This window comes from Dreissena polymorpha, chromosome 14 (genome assembly GCF_020536995.1).
Source record: "Dreissena polymorpha isolate Duluth1 chromosome 14, UMN_Dpol_1.0, whole genome shotgun sequence".
Classification (NCBI taxonomy): Eukaryota; Metazoa; Mollusca; class Bivalvia; order Myida; family Dreissenidae; genus Dreissena; species Dreissena polymorpha.
This window is the reverse complement of record NC_068368.1, coordinates 34406266-34429442: the sequence shown is the minus strand read 5'-3', so window position 1 is coordinate 34429442 and position 23177 is coordinate 34406266. Positions and strand designations below refer to the sequence as shown.

At 34.0% G+C, this 23177-nt stretch overlaps 1 protein-coding gene across 3 annotated transcripts in view; it reads left to right on the top strand.

Moving 5' to 3' along the window:
- The window catches only part of LOC127857773 (F-box only protein 9-like), a 116469-nt gene that overhangs the window by 25514 nt on the left and 67778 nt on the right, over positions 1–23177 (top strand). The window contains exons 14-15 of one of the 3 annotated variants that reach the window (XR_008038624.1): positions 8525–8642; positions 10229–13454. Coding sequence is in view for 1 of the 3 variants with exons in the window: in XM_052394430.1 (XP_052250390.1) it covers positions 8525–8642 (118 nt within the window). In the remaining 2 variants the exon portion in view is untranslated. Of the gene's footprint in view, positions 1–8524; positions 8643–10228; positions 14194–23177 lie in introns of those variants that run through there. The other 2 variants (XR_008038625.1, XM_052394430.1) reach the window with 2 other exon arrangements.

The window sequence follows — 23177 nt, the reverse complement described above, 5'->3', positions numbered from 1 at the left end:
AATATCTACATGATGTCTTGGCCAAGTTCGAACATGGGCTTTGTCGGGTCAAAAACTAGGTCACGGGGTCACTTAGTGCGTTTTAAACATTCAGCATGTTGTCCGCTCCCTAATTCAAGCAGTAGTTTTCATTCGATCTTTACCAAACTTGGTCAGAAGTTGTGTCTAGATTATCTTAAGGCCAATTTCGAACATGGGCCATGCCGGGTCAAAAACTAGGTCACGGGGTCACTTAGTGTGTTTTAAACCTCACCATGTTGTCCGCTCTCTAATTCAAGTAGTTTTTATCTAATCTTCACCAAAATTTGTCAGAAGTTGTATTTTGATAATGGGTAGGGCAAGTTTGAATATGGGTCATGCCAGGTCAAAAACAAGGTCAAGGGGTCACTTAGGGCGTTTTAAACATCACAATGTTGTCCGCTCTCTAATTCAAGTAGTTTTCATCCAATCTTCACCAAACCTGGTCAGAAGTTGTATCAAGATGATGTCTAGGTCAAGTTTGAATATGGGTCATGCCGGGTCAAAAACTAGGTCACAGGGTATCTTAGTGCATTTTAAACCTCACCATGTTGTCCGCTCTCTAATTCAAGTAGTTTTCATCCAATCCTTACCAAACTTGGTCACAAGTTTTATCTAAATGATCTCTTGGACAAGTTTGAACATGGGCCATTCTGGGCCTTAAACTAGGTCACGGGGTCACTTGTTGCGTTTTTTATAACATTCAGCATGGTGTCCGCTCCCTAGTTCAAGTAGTTTACATCCGATCTTCACCAAACTTGGTCAGAAGTTTTATGGAGATGATCTTAAGGCAGAGTTAGAACATGGGCCTTTCTTGGTCAAAAACAAGGTCAAGGGATCACTTTGGGCGTTTTAAAAATTGAGCATGGTGTCTGCTGTTTTTTGTGAAGACCACATGCTAAATAGTATGTGTCAATGCTGCATGTTGGGGTATTCGTCACGTCTGTGACAAAGCTCTAGTTGATGTAGGAAGCCGCTCTAAATTTTAATGCTATTTAATTTTGAATTGTCTATTACAATAGCTAATTTAGTTTTATATAAATGTTGATTTGTAGTGTTTTTGAAGCAGTTGCATTTAGATATTCATTTAGATTCTCAAATCAGCAATTTAGATAACTAAGACCAAAGATGTCCGAAACTCCTTTTAAGCGAAGGCGCGTGGCATTGTCTCCGAAGACAAAATCAAACTGATCAAAGAATCAAAGATGTTGGCTAAAGCTACACTCAAGGTGCTGTCAAAAAGAAATATGGGGAAGGAAAGTCGACGATCAGGGATATCGTGCGAAAAAATTCTGTGAACATATGCCTCAATGGGAAAACAACTCTTCACCCAAAAAAGTCGGTTTAACAATGAGATAGAATTAGAAAAATAACAAACTTGTATGGGACTGGCTCTGTATTGTAAACGCTAAGTCATTTCCTATCTCTGGTATATAAATTTGATAAAAATGTGTGTTTTTCCACATTAGGCTATGTAATTGGCCTTCTGAAAGTAAAATAGTCAATATCCCCTCTAAACCAGAATCCTCTCTAAACCGGAATTTTCTCTCGGTTCCGGGGGTGTCCGGTTTAGAGGGGTTCCACTGTAGTTTTAAATGAAGCCTTACAAAACTCCTTGGATTATATTGTCAATTTTCATCAAAGAATACTTTTGCAACATACAACCCATGCAAAAGACGTCGGACCCCAGACATTTCCGATAAAATTTGCTGAGGTCTGGGATAATTCCCCAAACTGTCAGACCTTGTGTCAGAAAAAATATATTAGGAAATTAATATGCTAAAAAATGCGAACTAGTGTATGTTTGTTTTACTTTGATACATTTTGTAGATTATTTAAATTTAAAATCTAAACTAATTTTATTAACCAGTCGAACTTGCTATCTTTGCTGGTGATGCAGGGTTTTCACTGACACCCAAAAAAGATGTCGCCACTTTTTTGCGACGAGAAACCTTCGGTTAATCTGACCTTATCTTTAATGACAATTATTTAAAAAAAACTTACAACTAAATACTGTCACTGACTATGTTATAACTTTAATAACTATAATTTCCTATAATTACCCAAATTACAAGAAGTAACTTAAATAAGTCTTAATTCGCTTTATTTGTATACCAATAAGATAAACATCACAGGTGACCAAAATAATCATATAATGTTAAGTTGAGACAAGCTAAACGTTTAATTGACTTCAACCCAAGAGTTGGCATGGACTAGAAAGGAGTCCTTGGACACCATGGAGTGGTTCGCTGCAACAGCAATGGTCTTTTTTTTTCTCCAGACATGTGATGAGCATGAACTTCTGATCACAAACACTATCTTGCCCCTTCACACCCGTTACCGAACGTCATGGATGCATCCTCGCTCAAACCACCAGTATCTTATTGACTATGTTATCTTGAGAAAGAGTTACAGATGGGATGAACATTGCCAAGTTAAAGACTGCCAGCTGCAAGCTTTCCTTTGTAAATGCTCTGGAAGCGCGTTAGATTGGGCATTACTCAGAAAACTTATTTATGCTACAACCACAGACACCCTTGGGGCAAGAAACACAAGGACTGGTTTGATGAGAGGACATTAAACAGTTATTGGATGAGAAACGCCACCTCCACAAAGCCTACCTCAGAAACCCAAAGTTTGTAGCCAGGAATGATGCCTTCAACAAAATAAGCATAAACTTTGTCAGATACAAGATGCTTTGATCAGAAAAAAAGCCGTTGAAAGCTATGCCGATAGGAACAATTATAAGAAATGTTACGACGCGTTATTTATCAAGCTGTTTCTATCAAGCTTGCAAAGACATGTGCATGGGATAAACACTTATGACCCTTTGTTATTGAATATAGGGCCTTTTCCGCCCTATGCCACGGGTCCGAAATTCGGCCCCATTCCCAATGCAAATCTGGTTGTTCTTTTTCCCAATTGAAAAAAAATCCCAATTCCAAATTATTAAATTTAATTTTTTTTTTTAAATATATACGTTAACCTGATCAAGTTTAGAAAATAGAACAAGGCTGTTTGTAAAACATGCATTCCCCCATATGGGCTGAAAATCAATAGGGATCATCTGCCAGTCATGATCAATGTACCTATGAAGTTTCATGATCCTAGGCCTAAGTGTTCTTGAGTTAACATCCGGAAACCATCTGGTGGACGGACCGACCGACCGACCGACATGTGCAAAACAATATACCCTTTCTTCTTCAAAGGGGGGCATTCCGGAAACCATCTGTTGGACTGACCAACCGACCAACCGACAGACCGACATGTGCAAAACAATTTACCCCCTCTTCTTCGAAGGGGGGCATAAAAATATTGCATAATTAAATTATCTGTTGCCTTGAATTTGTTTTAAAAACAGTAAAATATGTAAAATTGATTATTTAAGACTTTCCTTCTTTTCTCCAAAACCGGTGTTTCGCGCGATTTATTTCACCTTAAAAAAGGCCAGGCACTTCCCCAAAATCAGATAAAAAAAACCTGCACAAATCACACATGTTCATAATATTTTGTGAAATTTTAATAATATGTTATCAAAATAGTCGTTATTTACCAGTTAACGGCTTCTTTGAAATATAAGAAACACTATTTACATGTGATTATTTTCCCTAATTTTTTGCGAATAATTTTCCCAAAATGGGGTTTTTCACGACGCGAATTTCCCAAAATTCCAGTGTAGTTTTTCCAAAATGGAGCGGAAAAGGCCTGGATATATAACAGAAACTCGTGTATTTGGAACAGTATGGGTTAAAAGAAATGTTTTCTGGAAATTTTAAGTATTACAGACCAACAAACAGACACATTAACTAAGTGATTTTAGTTTCCCCACATACACACCTATTCCCAGTGGGTATATATGAATTGCCTTTTGAGGAAAACTATGTACAACAAGCAAATTTGTTGAATTGATATCCCCCGCCAATATGCTTCTGGACACAAAAGTGTTATATTTAACACTCAAAAAAGAATTTTTTCAAGATACAAAGGGCCATAACTCCGTTATTAACAGATATTGTACAATGCCATTTGGCGTGCCTCATCCTCTTATTGATATACAATATATATATACTCCTACCAAGTTTCAATGAAATCCGCCGAAGTATTTCCAAGATATGGCTCCGGACACGCAACAAAAGCATTTTTTCAATATTCAAAGGGCCATAACTCCGTTATTAAGAGATGGTTTACAATGCGATTTGGTGTGCATCATTCTCTTATCCATATATATACTCATTACAAGTTTCAATGAAACCCGCCAAAGCACTTCCAAGATATGGCTCTGGACAGACGGACGGAAAGACGGACGGAAAGATGGAATGACGGACGGACAACGCCAAAACTATATCCCAACGCCTATGGCGGGGGATAATTGTATGAGTTAATACATTGCTATTAGGTGTTTTAATTTTTTTCTACAACAATTTTGCATTCTATTTATATTAGGTCATTGCACAACATTTTAGAACTACCAATTATAAAAACCTGTTAAATTGATATTGATAAACAAAAAAAATATCCATAAAACTTAAATAATTTGCCTTCAGTGATTTTGGCATGAATTTTCAAGCTTTAAATATTCATGAAGTACTCTATAATCAAATTCAGTAGCATTGGTTATGTTTCAAGCCATCAGTTACCTGCATTTAATGATTTATGTTGAGTATTGACTCCTTAGCAAGTATTAAACAATGTGTTATCTCTGTTTCATCTTATATACCGGTCACTACAAAGTTTATTAACAACAGTTATCAAACAGGTATATAAAAATGATCAATTATGAACAATGACAATTTGGGTGAATAAATCACTTGAATAGGCTTTTGAATTGTCGTAATTATAGTGATATGTAAATATACATAATTAAAGGGGTAGAATGATGGTTAATACCTTATTATATTTTGAAAAATAATATTAAATTTAAACAAGACTGGATTAAATGGTTGCTGGACACATTTGTTTGTATAATGTCTCCATGTTATAAAAGCTCATTAAAACATTCGGATACCTAAATAAGAAATTGTCGCTACGGAGACTTTTAGTATGCATGGGACAATTGGTAGTAGTAATAATATATAATGAAATGTACATAAATATCCACGATACACATGCACACTATTACTAAGAGGACTTAAGTGAAGTTAAAATTTCATGGAAGTAGGTTTTGTGTAGGCATAAGTTTGACTCCCACTAAAGGCATCTATGTAAAACAAGAAATAAAACATCTTTTTTAGATAAATACCGTTTTGAAAACAAAGAATATTCATTGTCATGGGTAAATACTTTTCATTTGCCCCTTTAAACAGTTTGGATTTTCTGATAAGATCATTCACTCAATTAACAAACTTTGATTCAAAGAGGTGAGGTTTTTTGGAGCCTAAAATCTTTTTGTGCCCACTGATGTCTAAAGATTCTGTTCAAACCTTTTGAATATTTTTATTTTATCATAGAACAATATAACATTTATAAAGGCGTATGTGTCACTGCTTAAATTGTTTTCAACAGAAAGGGTCAACGAGGCTAAAGATAAATCACAGACCAGAATGATAATAGACCAGTATTGGTAGTGCTTTTGTCATTTAATTATGGCTAGTTAATTCAGACAGTTTAACGAGATATGATCCATTGTTTAAATATGCTTTGTAACTGAATGATCCCAGAGCCCAAATTACAGCAATCATGGCAGAGACCCATTTGTTATTATGTTGCAAAAAAGTATCACCGCTCCAGGGGATTTTTTTATTAGTTTTAACATAAGGCATTTTTTAAATACAAAGATATTGAAATATTCTTTATAAATTGTAAGGGCTGGAAGGAGGACAAACTTTTATCCAAAACTTACGCTGCAGTGTCCTTTTCGTTAAAAATCGGGTCCGGTATTCGGCCCCAAATCGGGTCCGGTATTCGGCCCCATTCCAAATGGAAAAAAGTGACTTAGCAAGCTCCAAGTGCCATTCTAAGAACAAGTCAAATATATTGCACAGTGCTTCGTGACGCATTTTTTGTGGTTTAATTGCATTTAACTGGCTTCAATCCTTCTGATCATCGTAAACCCAAAGCGGGGAACCACAAGACCGTTGCTTGTTCCTTGTCAAGATTGTATGCAACAAGAGATGTGTTCGTCAGAAACACAATGCCCCCTACTGCGCCGCGTTGAAATAAAATTTATATTTATCATTTGGCAGGTATAGAAATAATCTCCTTTTAAAGCTTATTACTTCCCTTGGATTTTGTTTTTTGACCTTTAACATTGAAGGATGACCTTGACCTTTCACCACTCAAAATGTGCAGCTTCATGAGATACACATGCATGCAAAACATCAAGTTGCTATCTTCAATATTGCATAAGTTATGGCCTTTGTTAAAGTTTTTGGACAGACGACTGACAGACAGACAGTTCAACTGCTATATGCCATACTACCGCGTGGGGAGGGGAGTCTGTAGACAGTCAAAATTGACCAAGTCAGACATCGCTGACTACCAAGGCCTGTGGTTTATCAAAGAGATCATAAGGTTTATCAAAGAGATCATAGCCACAGTTCATCTTGTATCTATATATAAGTCCACAGGTAAGTAATGAAACCAACCATTCACAAATTAGTACAGGAAAGAAATGATATTATATCATTTTAAAAAAACTTTGACAGATCAATCATTTAAGTTATAAATAAACAAAATACAAAATCTTAAATTCTTAGTAAGGAAATATATAATCTGAGATTTATAATTATATAAATTACTTCCCTTGAAAATAATTGTCTCTAACAAATCTCTATTTTTAGTAGCAAATAATTATAAGCCACTACCGTGACTGTAGATCCTCAGGTAACCTTAAAATACCTAAGATACTTGTATGCCCAAAAGTGTCATTGTGTGCTTGGCTTGACCATAAAATGTCATTTTGATTATGCTTCAGTTGTATGGTTTAATATTATTATATATATATATATATATATATATAATAATTATCTCCCTTTAAAGCTTATTACATCCCTTGGATTTGTATTTTCGACCGTAGACCTTGAAGGATGACCTTGACCTTGACTTTTTACCACGATGTGTTTGTCAGAAACACAATGCCCCCTACTGCGCCACTTTGATTTTTTTGGAAAAATATATAATTTGGCAGGTCAGATAATTATCTCCATTAAAGCTTTTTACTTCCCTTGGATTTGTATTTTCGACCCTAGACCTTGAAGGATTATCTTGACCTTTAAATTTTACCACTCAAAATGTGCAGCTCCATGAGATACACATGCATGCCAAATATCAAGTTGCTATCTTCAATATTGCAAAAGTTATGGCCAATGTTAAAGTTTTTTTCCGGACGGACGGACAGACTGACATACTGACTGACGGACAGTTCAACTGCTATATGCCACCATACCGGGGGCATAAAAATTAGCAGTAGAAGCGGCTGTTTCAACGATTAAGTAACTTGTAATGTTAAAAAAAACCTCAAAAAGCTTTCAGCAATTTTAATTGAAAGTTTTACCCCATTTTTTATAGAACAGTTTTGTTAAGTTGTTATTTTATTGTATTTAATATTGTTCAAAATTGTGAATGTCATTATAATAAAAATAAACTCTATACAGTGTAGAAGGTATTTTCTTTTGTTTGGTTAAAGAAGAATAAGGTCCGGGAAAACCTTGTAAGGTCCGCTGAATTTTAAAAAGTTTTCGGACCTCATGTACCGTAAGATTTTGTCTTTCGCATGGGTTGAACATACACATGTGTTTATGTCTGTATATTGCAAACAAAACATGACTATGAAGATATATTTTGCAAAAGCTTGTGTTTTTTTTGTTATGTTTGTTTTCCACATTTGCTGTGTAACATTAAAAAAAACATAATTGTTGTCTTTTCAAAGTAACTAGCTCTTAGAAAAATGTTGTTAGCACTCTAGATGTAACATTTATCATGATGGACATTGGTCAGAATACTTATCTTGACAACATCTAGGCCCAGTTCAATTTTGGGTCATGTTGCTACGCATGTCATAAATTTATATAGTTGAAAACCTTTTTACCACTTGAGAAGCAACATTTATCACTCAATTATGATGAAACTTGGTCAGTATGTTTATCTTATATTTTAATTGGTTTCAAGTGGGGTCAAAAACAAGGTCACTAGGTCAAGTCTTTGACAATTGGTGTACATTGTATTTTGAATTCACGTGTGAGCTTCCGAATCATGTATTTGTTACCAAATGCACTGTGATTTTGTTCCTTGGGATCCATTTTCCCCCGTTGACATATTAGTTGAATCTTTGAGGATAGTGCAAAACACAGGTAATGCTCTATTACAGAGAATGTCACCTCTTTGCTTGAATTACCTAGCACACTGCATTTCTGTATAACATCCTATGTGAAGGACAACACAAAGGTTATGTTTAGTGAGAAATCAAACCTGTTATCTATCGATTATGAAGCCAGTTAACCTCAAGAGAACCAATATGCTTCAGCTTTAACCTTGTCTTCAATTGCTTGTTTGTTTATACTTTGAACAGGACAACATCTGAGGAAACGGAATCGAGCTTTGAGCTGACCAACCAGGCCTATCCCCCTTTGCTGTTCTCACGAGTTAAAAGTTTTGCCACCAGCTCCAACAGCCCAATTCTTTCATAGGTAAGTTATTTGTTGGGCTGTTTTGATATGAAAAAGCGCAATTTATTTAAAAAAAAAATTGATGAACTTTTGTTGAAGAGATATGTAGAGCGATTTTTTTACTCCTCAAATGCAGGCATATGGTACTGTCCACTCCTCTGCACGTAATGTGTTTAGTATCAATTGTGACCAGATATGTAAAGCTCAGGCTCCTTAGTCAAAAAATTTGGTTGACATTTAAGGTCAACAGTCTTGGTGAAAGTTTAAAGTCAATGGTCTTGGTGACAGATTAAGGTCAAAGGTCTTGGTTACAGTTTAAGGTCAAGGTCTTGGTGACAGTATAAGGTCAAAGGTCTTGGTGACAGTTTAAATTCAAAGGTCTTGGTGACAGTTTAAGGTCAAAGGTCTTGGTGACAGATTAAGGTCAAGGTCTTGGTGACAGATTAAGGTCAAAGGTCTTGGTGACAGGTTAAGGTCAAAGGTCTTGGTGACAGTTTAAGGTCAAAGGTCTTGGTGACAGTTGAAGGTCAACGGTCTTGGTGACAGTTTTAGGTCAAAGGTCTCAATTGTTTGTCTTCCTCATATAGCTTCTAAATGTCTGAAAGGAGTACAAAATTACCTTGCATTATCATTCCTAAACATAACACTCATAAGAACACTCTTAAACTATTGGGTCTCAATCAAACTTTCAGAGTGTTATGATGTGCAGACATTATATTCATAGAACACTCTTAAACTACTGGGTCTCGATCAAACTTTCAGAGTGTAATGATGTGCAGACATTACACTCATAAGAACACTCGTAAACTACTGGGTCTCGATCAAACTTTCAGAGTGTAATGATGTGCAGACATTACACTCATTAGAACACTCGTAAACTACTGGGTCTCGATCAAACTTTCAGAGTGGAATGATGTGCAGACATTACACTCATAAGAACACTCTTAAACTACTGGGTCTCGATCAAACTTTCAGAGTGGAATGATGTGCAGATGATACTTAAGAAAGGAATTTTGACTGTGACAAAGTTTTTGCAGAATTTTTGGTATTTTGTCTCTTGTTCCACTGCAGAATATATCATAAATTGTGTGCTTTCAACTCATCTTTGACTACCGAATGAAGCTCACTCAAATTTCTACAGTTAAATTATTAAATGATTGTGTAGAAATTATTTTTTCTGCAAGTTTTTGCAGAATTATGGTGCTTTTTCCATTTTTCCATAAACAAATTAAGTCTCAAAATTTTGTCTTTGCTAATCATCTTTATGTGTTTTGTGAATCTGGCTCAAACTTAAGATTTTAATAACCTTAATATGAATAAGATTGTAAAGAAAGTAATTTTTGTCTTTGTTAAGTTTTTGCTAATAATTGCTGATTTTCTGTTTCTAAACTATAGTAAATATAGTCCCAAATAAAAAAAAATTAACATGGACTACAACTAGGTCGACTTAGCTCAAATTTTAAGAGCTGATCGTGTACATGATCTATAAGGGAGAAATTTTGGCTCCAACTAGTTTTGGCTTAATTATGGTATGTGACACATTTTCTAGTTAAAGCTTCATTTTAATTATATGCAACAATTAAAGTTTCATTTTAATTCTTTTCCAGCAATTCTAGCTGAACTATGAAGACAATTTACTGCAGGATGAATTTATGACGTTATGGATATGAAGTGTCTACATTTACTGACCACAAAAGTGGACAAGGACACCATGTGATTATTACTAGTGGACATGTTTGTGTTATTTTTTACGGCTGGATGAACCCACAACACCCATCTACATACTGCCAAATTGGTGGTCAATTTAATTGAGATGATCTGCTTCAATTTTATTGGTTTTGACTGCTGAAAAATTATTTTCTAAAACTTGCTTATGTTTTTTATACAAGCGTTTTTGCTTACATTAAATTTTTGAAAAGTGGATTGCTTGTGTGAAGTGGAACATGTGATACCTGTTTTGGCATTCCTACTACAGAAATGCTTGTTTAACCAAATACTTAACCCATTTATGCCTAGCATCTAGAAAAAAGGCCTTGGCAAACAGCATAGACCCAGATGAGACGCCACCTGATGCGTCTCATCTGGGTCTGCACTGTTTGCTTAAAGGAATTTCTGTTAGAAATATTCTAAGTATAGAAATATATATACTAGACATCCCTAATTTTTGAAATAAATTGATCCATTTTAGAAGAATGGGAGAGTCCACTAGGTATAAATGGGTAAAACTGATTCTTTACAAATTTGATGAGGTTCATGTATGTTGACCTGGGCTGGTATTCATAAAGCTCCTAAGGTAAATCTTAACATAAGCTGGATTTAAGGGGACATTTAAAAATTCAATTTTCTATTGAAATTCTGATGATTTCAGTTTTGTAATGCCCAAATACTGTTCTTTTATGCAAAATTTACCTGAATAAACCTATTAAATGAAAAAATACACCAAAATGAAAGAGCAAAAGACTTAGGGAATTTTTAATTATTTAAGGAATTTTCTTAAGTTAACCTTTAGGTATTTATGAATACCAGCCCAGCTTAACATTTCCATTTATAAAAACTGCAAATAACTTATGAGTTGTGTTCTGAGAAAACTGGGCATAATGCATGTGAGTTAAGTGTTGTCCCAGATTAGCCTGTGCAGTCTGCACAGGCTAATCAGGGACGACACTTTCTGCCTAAATTGGATTTTTGCTTAGAAGAGACTTCATTTTACTGAAAAATGTCATAAAAGCGGAAAGTGTCGTCCCTGATTAGCCTGTGTGGACTACACAGGCTAATCTGGGACGACACTTTACACAAATGCATTAAGCCCAGTTTTCTCAGAACACGACTCTAGTTATTACTCCATCCGTGTAGTTCAGGTCTTCTGCATAAGTTGATAGTTTCTAATGTGTACCAAATGCTCCATACAAATCATGCACAGTTAGGCTTAGTAGCTTGTTATCCACCAACAGCAATTGTAAGTAAAGAAATCACTGGAATATGATTCTAATGAGATAAATAATAGTATTACATTAATCATTAGTAGATTATTGACCTGTTCATTTATCATATAGTGCATACTTTTATTGGCACAAATAAGCCTTACTTTGTATACATGTATGCTACTTTATTGGTATGATTTTAAAGACATGAATAATTAAGTTACATTTTAATTGTGATTTTAAAAATGCATTATTAAAGGCTCTATATAGGTGATGATCCGTAATTATTTACCGATTTTTTAATAGATTTTCAATGTTTTGTTTATAAAGGTTATCAAAAAACAATATATATATATGCTATTGGACATAACCATAAAAATATGAGCAATACAACTTGTTTTGAGCTCAAAATACAGTGTCCTCAAAGTCAATCGTGTTTACAAACAAGCAGTTTATTTACATCGCTGTTTACTCGGGAAGGTGAAAGTGAAAGTGACTCAGGTCACCAAAAATATATTGTTGATTTTCAACGTTTTCTGGTATCACTCACAAAGTAGGTCTCTTCTCAATGGTTAAAACGTTTGTAGTGATCTAATAAGTTACTTTCTGCTGGTAAAAAGTTGTTTAAAAAAGAATTAAAATTGAATGTTCTTTCAGCTATTTTAGCATACGTCACCGCTTTGGGGCTACACATCACATAAGTTGCAAAGTTGTAAACATTTCTTCCAATTATGAAACGGGTATGTATCTTCCATAATTGTTGACAACGATGCACCTAAGCTTTGTTATTAGCATCTCTAATGCAAGAGTAACTGAAATCCGGTAAAAATTAGACCAGTTTATATGCATAATAATTGGATTTGTCACCTTTATAGGGCCTTTAACTGAATGCTTGTATTGTTGGTTTTAATTTAATTTGTATTACAAAAAGTAATACATTGAATCTTGTATGAATGTAACAAGGAATGTTCATGTAAACTTTATGAATACAAAGGGAGGTGTAACAAATTTGAACATACAGAAACAGAGTGCCTATATTGTTTAAACCTATTTATTTTATCTCAATTGTATAGAAAGCCAAAGGCATATTATAATTGAGCAGATAAATGCATGAGTATTCTTTGTAAGAGATTACACAAGGATTCTAATATGTAAACAAAACATGTGTTAAAATCAAATTAATGTTATTCTGTTTAAAACATACAAATAACATACCTTTTCCAAAATTTAAATTTACTCTTTTTCATGGATTGCACAATATTAAATAAATGTGTTCTATATAAAGACTTAAAGTCATTTAACCTTAAAGTACCAAATAAGCATCCTTCAGCATCTTTTTAACAGAATGTATACCAACTTCTTAATTGCTTAACCAGACAAGACAATGTCTGTTAGTGTATATAGTACTTCTAATTGTATTATTTACGTAACAAAGCTAATTTTAATTAGTAGAACATATGTAATCTTGATAAACAATGTTTAATTTTATACCATTTTAAATATTTTTTTCTCGTACATTTGTGTTGGCATTTGGTGGTTGCAGATATTTAATCTCCATGAACCTTTGGGTTTATTTCTTAATTTTGTTATTTCTTTAAAATCATTCTTTGTTGTCATGTTGCAATTGATACTAATTCTAAAGAGAAGCAGAAACCGATTGTTCCAAAGTTTATCTCGCCATGTTTCGCATCACTGCATATTTTGTTTCTGATTAATAGGTTTTCACAGTTTAATTGTGCAGATTGTTGCTTTATACAATTTTATAATTCTCAAGCTTGTTTCTAATCAAAGAATGCACTTGATATTGTACACAACTATGTATGCATGTTTTAAGTGGGTTGGTTCTTCTGGGATAATTTTATTGCTGATCTGTCTTTACATATTGATATATTTTACATAGGATTGTTCTGATGTGTGGTTTGATTAGCATGCTGCTATTTTAGATTTCAGTCATGTAAAGATAAGTGAATTTTTTACATGAGAAATTTATAACATGAATATTTTAAGATGATTAAGTTAGTTCACAGTGTATCCAAAACATTCAGTTAAGAAAATTTAACACATTTATGCCTAGCGTCTAGAAAAAAGGCCTTGGCAAACAGCGTAGGCCCAGATGAGACGCCGCATGATGCGGTGTCTCATCAGGGTCTGCGCTGTTTGCTTAAAGTAATTTCTGTAAGAAATATTCTAAATATAGAAATAAATATACTGGACATCCCTAATTTTGAAAATAAATTGATCCAATTTAGAAGGATGGTAGAGTCCACTAGGCATAAATGGGTTAACTTTTACATACATGTATAAAGCTGATGATGTTTGTAAACAGTGTATCCAAAACATTGTTTAGAAAATATAACATGTACATTTCACGCTGATTAAGTGAGTACACTGTGTATTCAAAACACTCAGTCATGCATGTAACTTTCATCATTTTAGTTGAGATATTGTATATTGGTTAATATGTTATAAACGTTTCTTAACCTTCCTCAGTGGGATAAAGGCACCCAAATTGTTTATTATGTGGGATATTCTGATGCTTACATGGTGCATAATGCAGCCACGGAAATAGCCCGGTAAGTGTAACCCTTGTTTTGTTGAATTTGCTTGCACTTGAAATTGTGTTTGTTTAAGAAATAAATTACGAAATCAGATGCTGTTTCTGTTGTGAAATGTTTTACAGTTTGAGGCTTAATAATGAACAGCTTTTAAGCACACATGAACACCGCCTGATCAAAATTTGCACGTTGATAGCTTATATGATCACATTTTGTCGTATGTACGTCGTCCGTCGCGCGTCATAATTATAACCCCACAAACGAAGTTTAGGGGGAATATAGGAGTGAACTTGTCTGTCTGTCGGTCGGTCTGTCTGTCAGTCCGTATTAAGTGTCCGCTCTCTAATTTAAGTAGTTTTCATCCAATCTTGACCCAACTTGGTCAGAAGTTTTATCTAGATGATGTCTAGGTCAAGTTTGAATATGGGTCAAGCCGGGTCAAAAACTAGGTCACGGGGTATCTTAGTGCGTTTTAAACCTCACCATGTTGTCCGCTCTCTAATTCAAGTAGTTTTCATCCAATCCTCACCAAACTTTGTCACAAGTTTTATCTAAATGATCTCTAGGACAAGTTTGAACATGGACCATTCCGGGCCTAAAACTAGGTCACGGGGTTACTTAGTGCGTTTTTTAACATTCAGCATGATGTCCGCTCTCTAATTCAAGTAGATTACATCCGATCTTCACCAAACTTGGTCAGAAGTTTTATGGAGATGATCTTAAGGCCAAGTTAGAACATGGGCCTTTCTGGGTCAAAAACTAGGTCAAGAGGTCACTTAGTGCGTTTTAAAAATTGAGCATGGTGACCGCTGTTTTTCATCGTTTAAACATAACGCACTGATGTATATATTTTCATAACAACCCACGCATATTTGGCATTTTGTTTACCCTAAACTTCATAAAAGAGAACGTAAACTGAATTACCTGTTAATGTAAATGGAAGAACCATTTGTATATTGTCCGTTTTATATTACGAACAATTTTTGGAATTAGAAAAAAAATACTGAAATTAGATGCATTTATTCGAGTCTACTGGCGGAAATTGATATTTAAGTTTTATTGGACTCTTAAGGTGAAAAGTTAAATAGCTGCATCGAAAAAAGCAAAGGAGCAACACATAAATATACAATCATCATAAATATCTTAGAATAACAAGTTACGTACGAAACGATTTCTTCTTCTATTTATTAATGTACGCGTGATTTGTGTTCATGGACCCCAAGACATAAATAAGTTGAATACACCCAAACAAAAACGTTTACATGTTATATAATGTTTTGTAACAAGGTCATAATTTGATAATATGGTGTGTTTATCATTAAAAAACCAAACAGGTTTTGTGTAGAGTATGCACTTCTCGTATGTGTTCACGTGAAAGGGACTTTTTCAAAAGATTGTCGTTCTTTTGAACAATGACATTAAATTAATATACTAACACAACTGAAATATTTGTAATAGTCTTATTTTTTATAATCAGAATGAAACTATATTCACTTTTTGTATTGTCTATAAAAAGCATTACAGACGATTTATATTTCTCGCTTTCATTTGATTATCATCAATAAACGAACACAAGTTTTCATTCGTGAGTGTTGAATCGCTTGATTTAATACAATGCATTTGTATTTCTTGAATATATTGCAATATGCTTAGAAAATTATCAATTCGCAAAAATTCCTATGAGAAACAAAGAAACACTTTCAAGTGCACTTATTTTGTCTATAAACATACTACTTACTTTTGTAATCTAAATATAAATATAAAGCAAATCATTGCACAATCAATTAAAATCAAATAATATCACCTTACTTTTTATCATGTCTTTATATATGTCAGTTAGCTGTTTATTAGGGCACATTGTACTATGTTGGTCTGTAGTTCAATACCTGATAAATGTTTTGGGATAAGAAGGAAAACAATACACCCCGAAAAACATGACTTCGAAAATGACGGAAACCAATTAAGTAAAGACAAAGGAATGCGGTCAATTTGTATGTAATCGTCAACCATAGTTTCGTGATCTGATCCTACTGCTCATGTTATGATTAACCAAAGAGGCTCTAACAAAGTGTAATACAATCATAAAAAGCTTTTGTTCTATACGGTCATTTATACTGTCACCGGAACAAAATGTCAATCTACTGTTATCGTATTTCACGCAGTGTTTATTGAACCAAAAATCTATATTTACTGATAGACCGTTTGTTAAGCTAGTAGGGTTTTCAAACAAAGCTTTCAATGCAATGTGTTCTATACTTAGCCTTCTTTGATATCATTTGCTATCATAATGAACAAACACATACTCTGTCCGGGAAAACGTTATCAAATTGATGTTTTAATTAATTTGTTGTTAAGGAGACATCTTTTTCATTATTTTTTATTATATATTTTGGATTACCTTCCTAACGTACTATTGACATGCTTAATACTTACTCCAATGTATTATATTATGTAAAGAATGTATAAGTACCTTAAGAGACGTATTGAATGCTTTTACGTTATTATATATACATAGATTGTCTTTTATAAAAAGTGTACAAACTGGTTGCTTTGTAATGATTCCAGCTTTGATCTTTTTTAGTTAAATGTTAAATTAAGTATGTCTTTTTATGTATTCATTTGCACGACTGAGCAAGCGAAAATCGTTTTCAATGTGATTGAGAACAAAACACTTTCAAATATTGTAACCCAAAGCAAGAACGGTTTTCGTATAACGTTTTTTGTAGTAATGTATTTTTCATATTGGTAAAGGTTTACACTTATGTGGCTTGAATGTAGATAATACAACATGAACACTAGTTTCGTTGTGTACATCATTTTTCATACAATTTTACTTTCTATAATTATTTCTTATATGAATTTTTATGTTTGTACTATATGTATTAAGAACAAAAAAGATTGTATGAATTCTCCATATTTAACATCCACGTACACAAAATAGAAACCAAACTGTACGCATATTTTAGCTTGAGATGTCCTAAATTTAAACTTATGAACTGAGCTGGGTCGGTATCTTTAATATTTTTAATATTGACTAAGTCTGTCTTTTTTGTTGTTTAGGTCTCTCTACATTAATTCATATTTAACATGTTTAAGGCGCTTTCGGTAAGATTATCAATATGATATCCTTTTGTAAGCAGACAAACTATGGATTATGTATAGAACATTTGATATAAATCTTTTGCTTCAACACAACATGAGTTAAGATGAGTCGTGAACTTCGTAAAAAACCGGCCTGACCGCATAAACCGTTATTTATATACAGAATTTTCATAATAAAGGTCATGAGGTGGTCCATTAGGATAGAAGTACTCTGAAGGCCTAGTCGCATGAAATCGAAAAAAACTTCTTATTGGCAATCCGATTGACTTTCGTTGTATTTATCACATATAACGTCGGGTTTCTTTTAACAACGTCTGGTTTTGTGTTCATTCACGCAATGTCAGCACAATAATATACTCACATTTGCTCTAAAATTGACAACTCGCATAATTGACCACTCCGCCCACTAAGTAACGTGACCTATATATAAGAAGTACTCGACAATCAAAGCTCCAAAATTGCTGACGAGGCAATGCTTAATGATGTAACAAGAGACTTCTTTGAGTATTATTTTCGTAAAGAGAGAGTTTACGGCAACACATTCACATAAAGTTTCAGATTTGTAACGGTAGAAACTTCAAATTCGACGGAAAAGCCTCAGCAGTTTTCAAAAGAAAAACGATGGGCATATCGGTATCGGATTCGATGTTTTCGTCTTAAGCAGTGTAATGTCTGTGCTCGTGTTTGGTAAAAGTTTCTCTGAGTGTGGTGGCTGATTTGTGCCAATTTGTTTGACGTGAAGACGGGTTTGAAGGTCGTCAAAACAATAAATAAAGGCGTTTCATACTTGTGATATTTGCGACCATTGTGTCTCTCTGACTGGTATATTTCTAACTTTCACTTGTATGCATGTTAGCTGGTTTGAAAATCTCGAAAAAGACTTTCGCACGAGCGAGAAATATACCAGTCAGCGCGAAACAAAGACGTCATTATAATTTATAATTATCGCATTTGCACCTTCAATTGCCATCGTTGTGGGTATATTTGTCATTCCAACGCGTTGGCGGTCTTATTAAAACCCTCCAAGAGAACAATATGGAGAAAATCCGCCACAATATCTGCGCACTTAAAATGTCGTATGTAAAAATGTATTATGCTATCTTCCAGATATATTACAGAATATGCAATAATTCCTAATATTGTAAATTAACAAACCTAAAATCCACTATCCATAACATTTTATTAGTTGTACATGTTACCCTTTACATAAGAAGTATATTTCAAATATGAAAATCTATCACTAATGCACAGCAAAAAACACAGGTATATTATAAGTGAAAGTAAATAAGAACTGTTAGTATTAAGGTACAGCTCTAAGTATTGTGTGCAATCGAAAGAAGTACATCTTTTGACACAAATTTACAAATTCAAACTTAAAAATAGTTAGAACGTGATCGATTGGTTATAAAATAATAGTACTATAGTAACATCGATAACAAAAGCGAAATCATATATATAATAATCACGTATTTTTGGAAACGGGTGAACTTCAAGTTTGAGAATGCTATTTTGAAAACATGAGACAAATTTAGACTTTTTATTAAACAACGCCAACCTCTGAACTGTCCATGCAACTCTCGTAATGTATGTATTCGTTTATCTCCCGACATAGCACCGGCTTTCTTTCAGTTGGCTTGTAAACGGTTTCGATAAATCTAAAATGTTACATTTATAAACGAGTACCGTGAGAACCGGAAATACAGAAATATTACATGATATATTCGCATGGATGTTTCTATTTAAATATCAGTTGTAACATGATAATGGATGTTTTAAGACATATACGCGGTATAGGCCAGACAGGACAATCTTTCGTTGAGATACTAGATAACTTATTATTATTGAACAACACTCTATTGTGATTATTTGTACGATTAAGCTCAATTTATTATTGGACGAATGTTTTGTTGTAGTTTGTTTCAATGCAAATATTGACATTAAGTAAAGTTAAGCAAGGCATATGTGTATCCAGGTTCAAAATAAAAGAAAACCAAACAAAACTAAAATTCACTCAAAATAATCAACAGCACACGCGAATGGTTCACATAAGTTCTTATATAAACATCACATAATTACAAACACAAAGTACATGTCATAAATAAACCCAAAAAAGAAACCTGACAAAAGTAAAAGTTACTATAACAGTTTATAAGTGAGACCATGTACGTACCTTCCAATGTTTTGCAAAAATATTATCTTTACAGATATGATGATGAGATATACAATTTAATTAACTAGACATACTTACACAGTACATAACGGTATTTGATCGTAACTTTTTTAGAAACACGTCGTAAAAAGTGTCATACACACAGAAAAGTAAAATGAAACGATACGTTAAAAATAACAGGTATATACTTTTCATGACAAGGAAACAACTGCAAGTGTGTACGTGTTCATATCATTAAGCGTTAACATAAAAAGCTAGTACGTTACACAGCTATTATGTGGTCAAATATACCAAATATTAAGTAATGGTGAAAGTGGAACTCACTTACATTGATTTTATTTAGAAATAGCGTGTTATTGTTTGTTGTCTTATCTGCCAAATAAGACATAAAACAATAAAATATATTTGTCGAGATGATTTTTTCAAATTCAATATGCTTATAAAAGCAAAGATTTATTCATGTATCTAGTGGCCATTTCGACAATAGGATAAGCGTCATTTATTAACATCATTTATAAACTTATCTAGTGGTCTTTCCGACAACCGGTGTTGCGTCATTTACAGTTATCTAGTGGTCTTTCAAATTTTTATTTATTTTTAATGATATACCTCACAATAAGTCGTTTTGTGTGCATTTTGCGACAAGAATAATTTCCCACGCATTCATCAAGTAACATAAAACTTCAACAATTAGTTATTATGACGCCCTAATATGAAACTCTATTATTTGCTTCGATAGGTCATCAGTAATTTTCTCCGTGCAGAACGTTCAGTTCGGAGCTATTATTTGGTCTGATTGGATATCCGTAATTTTGTCCGTGCAGAACGTTCAGTTCGGAGCTATTATTTGGTCTGATTGGATATCCGTAATTTTGTCCGTGCAGAACGTTAAGTTCGGAGCTAGTATTTGGTCTGATTGGATATCCGTAATTTTCTCCGTGCAGAACGTTCAGTTCGGAGCTAGTATTTGGTCTGATTGGATATCCGTAATTTTGTCCGTGCAGAACGTTAAGTTCGGAGCTATTATTTGGTCTGATTGGATATCCGTAATTTTGTCCGTGCAGAACGTTCAGTTTGAAGCTAGTATTTTGTCTGATTTATTGCATATTCGTTATATTGTCCATGCCCAACGTGCAGTTCGAAGCTATCATTTTGTCTGATTTGATATCCGTTATATTGTCCGTACGGAACGTTCAGTTCGAAGCTATTATTTGGTCTGATTGGATATCCGTTATATAACGGATGTTGTCCGTTCACACTTGTGTGGTTGGCATAACCCGTCCTGCTTTTTTTTCGCAAGAACACGTGATAAATGTTTTCAAACAATTTTGACCAGCTTTACGTCTATCCTTTTTTACGCACAAATATATAAATCTTTGTAAAAGTCCCAAACAATCCACCAAGACAGAACAGAAAGCAACTATCTGGTTCGTTTTTTTAAACGCAATTAATTCTTTGTTATACAAAGCAGTCAGTGTAATGACATTTATTACATCGGCCGAAGTTATTGCTATAAAGCATGTCCAATACACATTTTCTTTGCAGAATGGTCTTCTGTTCGCAGCACTGCCTGCGCTACATTTGCAAAACCATGCACACACAAGAAAAGGTATTATGAACAAATACACTGTGATACATACACCCAAATGTACTTTAAATATTATTTGCGAGCATGCTTCATCAGCCTTGCAATAATATTCATTTACCACAAATTCGGCGGTCGTAATACAGACAAACACTGCAAATCTCCATTTCATGACTTTGCGTTCTCTTTTTGCGAAATCTTCCACTATTTTCGATAATACCAAATCGATCAAAAAAACAATCAGGTCAGCATAATCACACGCCATGTTTAATCAGATGATTACTGACCATTCACAAATAACGTTGTATATTATTACATAGATATTCCAAACATAAATCGCTTTTCATTCCATACCCATCAAATGCCGTATTGGAATAAACAGTTCGCACACAAACGATCGATTATGCAAAGTTACTGCTATTTAAGACAGCAATACGGCCTAGTTTCTTACAAATTTACAGCCACGTAATCTACTGTTTGTATCGAATTATTTTTGTAATTCAAATGTAAAACCCTTAATCTATGGTTATTTGCAATCAGACTGGTATGCTCAAATATTTTGTTCATATGTTTGATAATAATTGTTTGTGTTAAATAAGTTGTAATTATTCCAAAAGGTAACGGAAGTTAGCTTTTATCGCAGTTAAAGTTTTAAGCAACCGGTTAATTGTTTACTATTATATCGGGGATGGGACAGAAGTTCTCAATGTTGTTACAATCAAACTTTTAACCTGTTTTCCTATTTAGTAACATATTGAATAAGCAACACTTTTTTAAATGAATGACCAAAATAATTTTGTATGAATATTGTAAAAATAATAGCAAACAGACAAAAACACACATACAGACCAAACACAATATGCCCTCCTTTGTGCTATAACTTGTGAATTCTCTTCAATTTGAAACTGCTATCCACACAGGTTTGTGGTGGCTGTAGTACGTTTCTAGTTCACAAACACCTTAATAACTTCCAAAGTTCACAAATATCAAATCGATTCGTGGATTATTGTTTGTTGTTACACCTGAAACAATATGTTTGAAGTGATATTTCTCCATCATTGAACAAAGTTGTCTTTATGTTGTACTGTTTGTGTTGAAGTCCCCTATGACAACTGACTTTTCAAAACTACATAATGATTTCAACTTTTGTTCTACAGCATGTTCAAATGGTTTCCATCTTTGATAAGGAGGTCTCTAGAGTCCTAAAGTCTAAGATATTCTTATAATCTTATAATAATAAAAATATCTGAAGGGACACAGTAGTTATGATCCTTTTCTAATCGCGGTCGCATATTTCGAAACCTGAACCCTGACATCAGGTTCAAGGTTAAGGTCTAATTCCTGAATGAGGTCAAGGTCAACACGAGGTTGGATGATGTGGATGTGTTGAGGGTGATCAGAGACAACATCTACCCAAGTATCAAAGCTTAGTAGTAAGCGGTATTGATGATAGACGAAACGATCAAAATGGGTTAACCAATAAATCGGTCCATTCAAATAAGTCTAAGTCCAAAATAAGGTCAAGGTAAAGGTCAACATGAGGTTGGGTGATGTGGGTGTCTGGAGGGTGATGAGAGACAACATCCATGTAAGTATCGAACCTCTGTACCAAGCGGTATTGATGCCAGACAAAACCATCAAAATAGGTTAACCAAGAAATTGGCCCATTTCAATAAGTCTAAGTCCAAAATAAGGTCAAGGTGAAAATGAAGTTGGGTGATGCTATAGACAGAAAGATCGATACGTAACTCCGTTCAATTTATCATGGTATACTATTCTATTAATAATATATATTAATACATCGCTTTAACAATCTAAAAGTAGAAATAATTCTTTTAAACGGAGTTTTTAATAACGAAAGTGAAAACAACGGAAGTTGGATGGATATTCTGTGAGATGCACTTTGGCTCCAGAAAAACAATACAAATAAACTAAAAAAGACGTGTGGGGGACAATTTTCAGTTGGAAAATATTTAAAATAGGGTAAGTGATGATATCTCTCCTTGGTCATTTCTGTTATTTAGTGCGATCTCTTGCTGATTAATGGTAATAGTTTTTTTACTAGTTGCTACCCAACTGTCAAAATAAGTATGTGTTTTCTCAGGTATGTGTATACACATACCCGGTTTTCTCACCACTGCACGTGGTTTCGACCGATTTGTTTTGCACGTTTTTCTACGGAGCACGGCGAGTGCCACGCTTTCAAAATGGGTAGCAGGAATC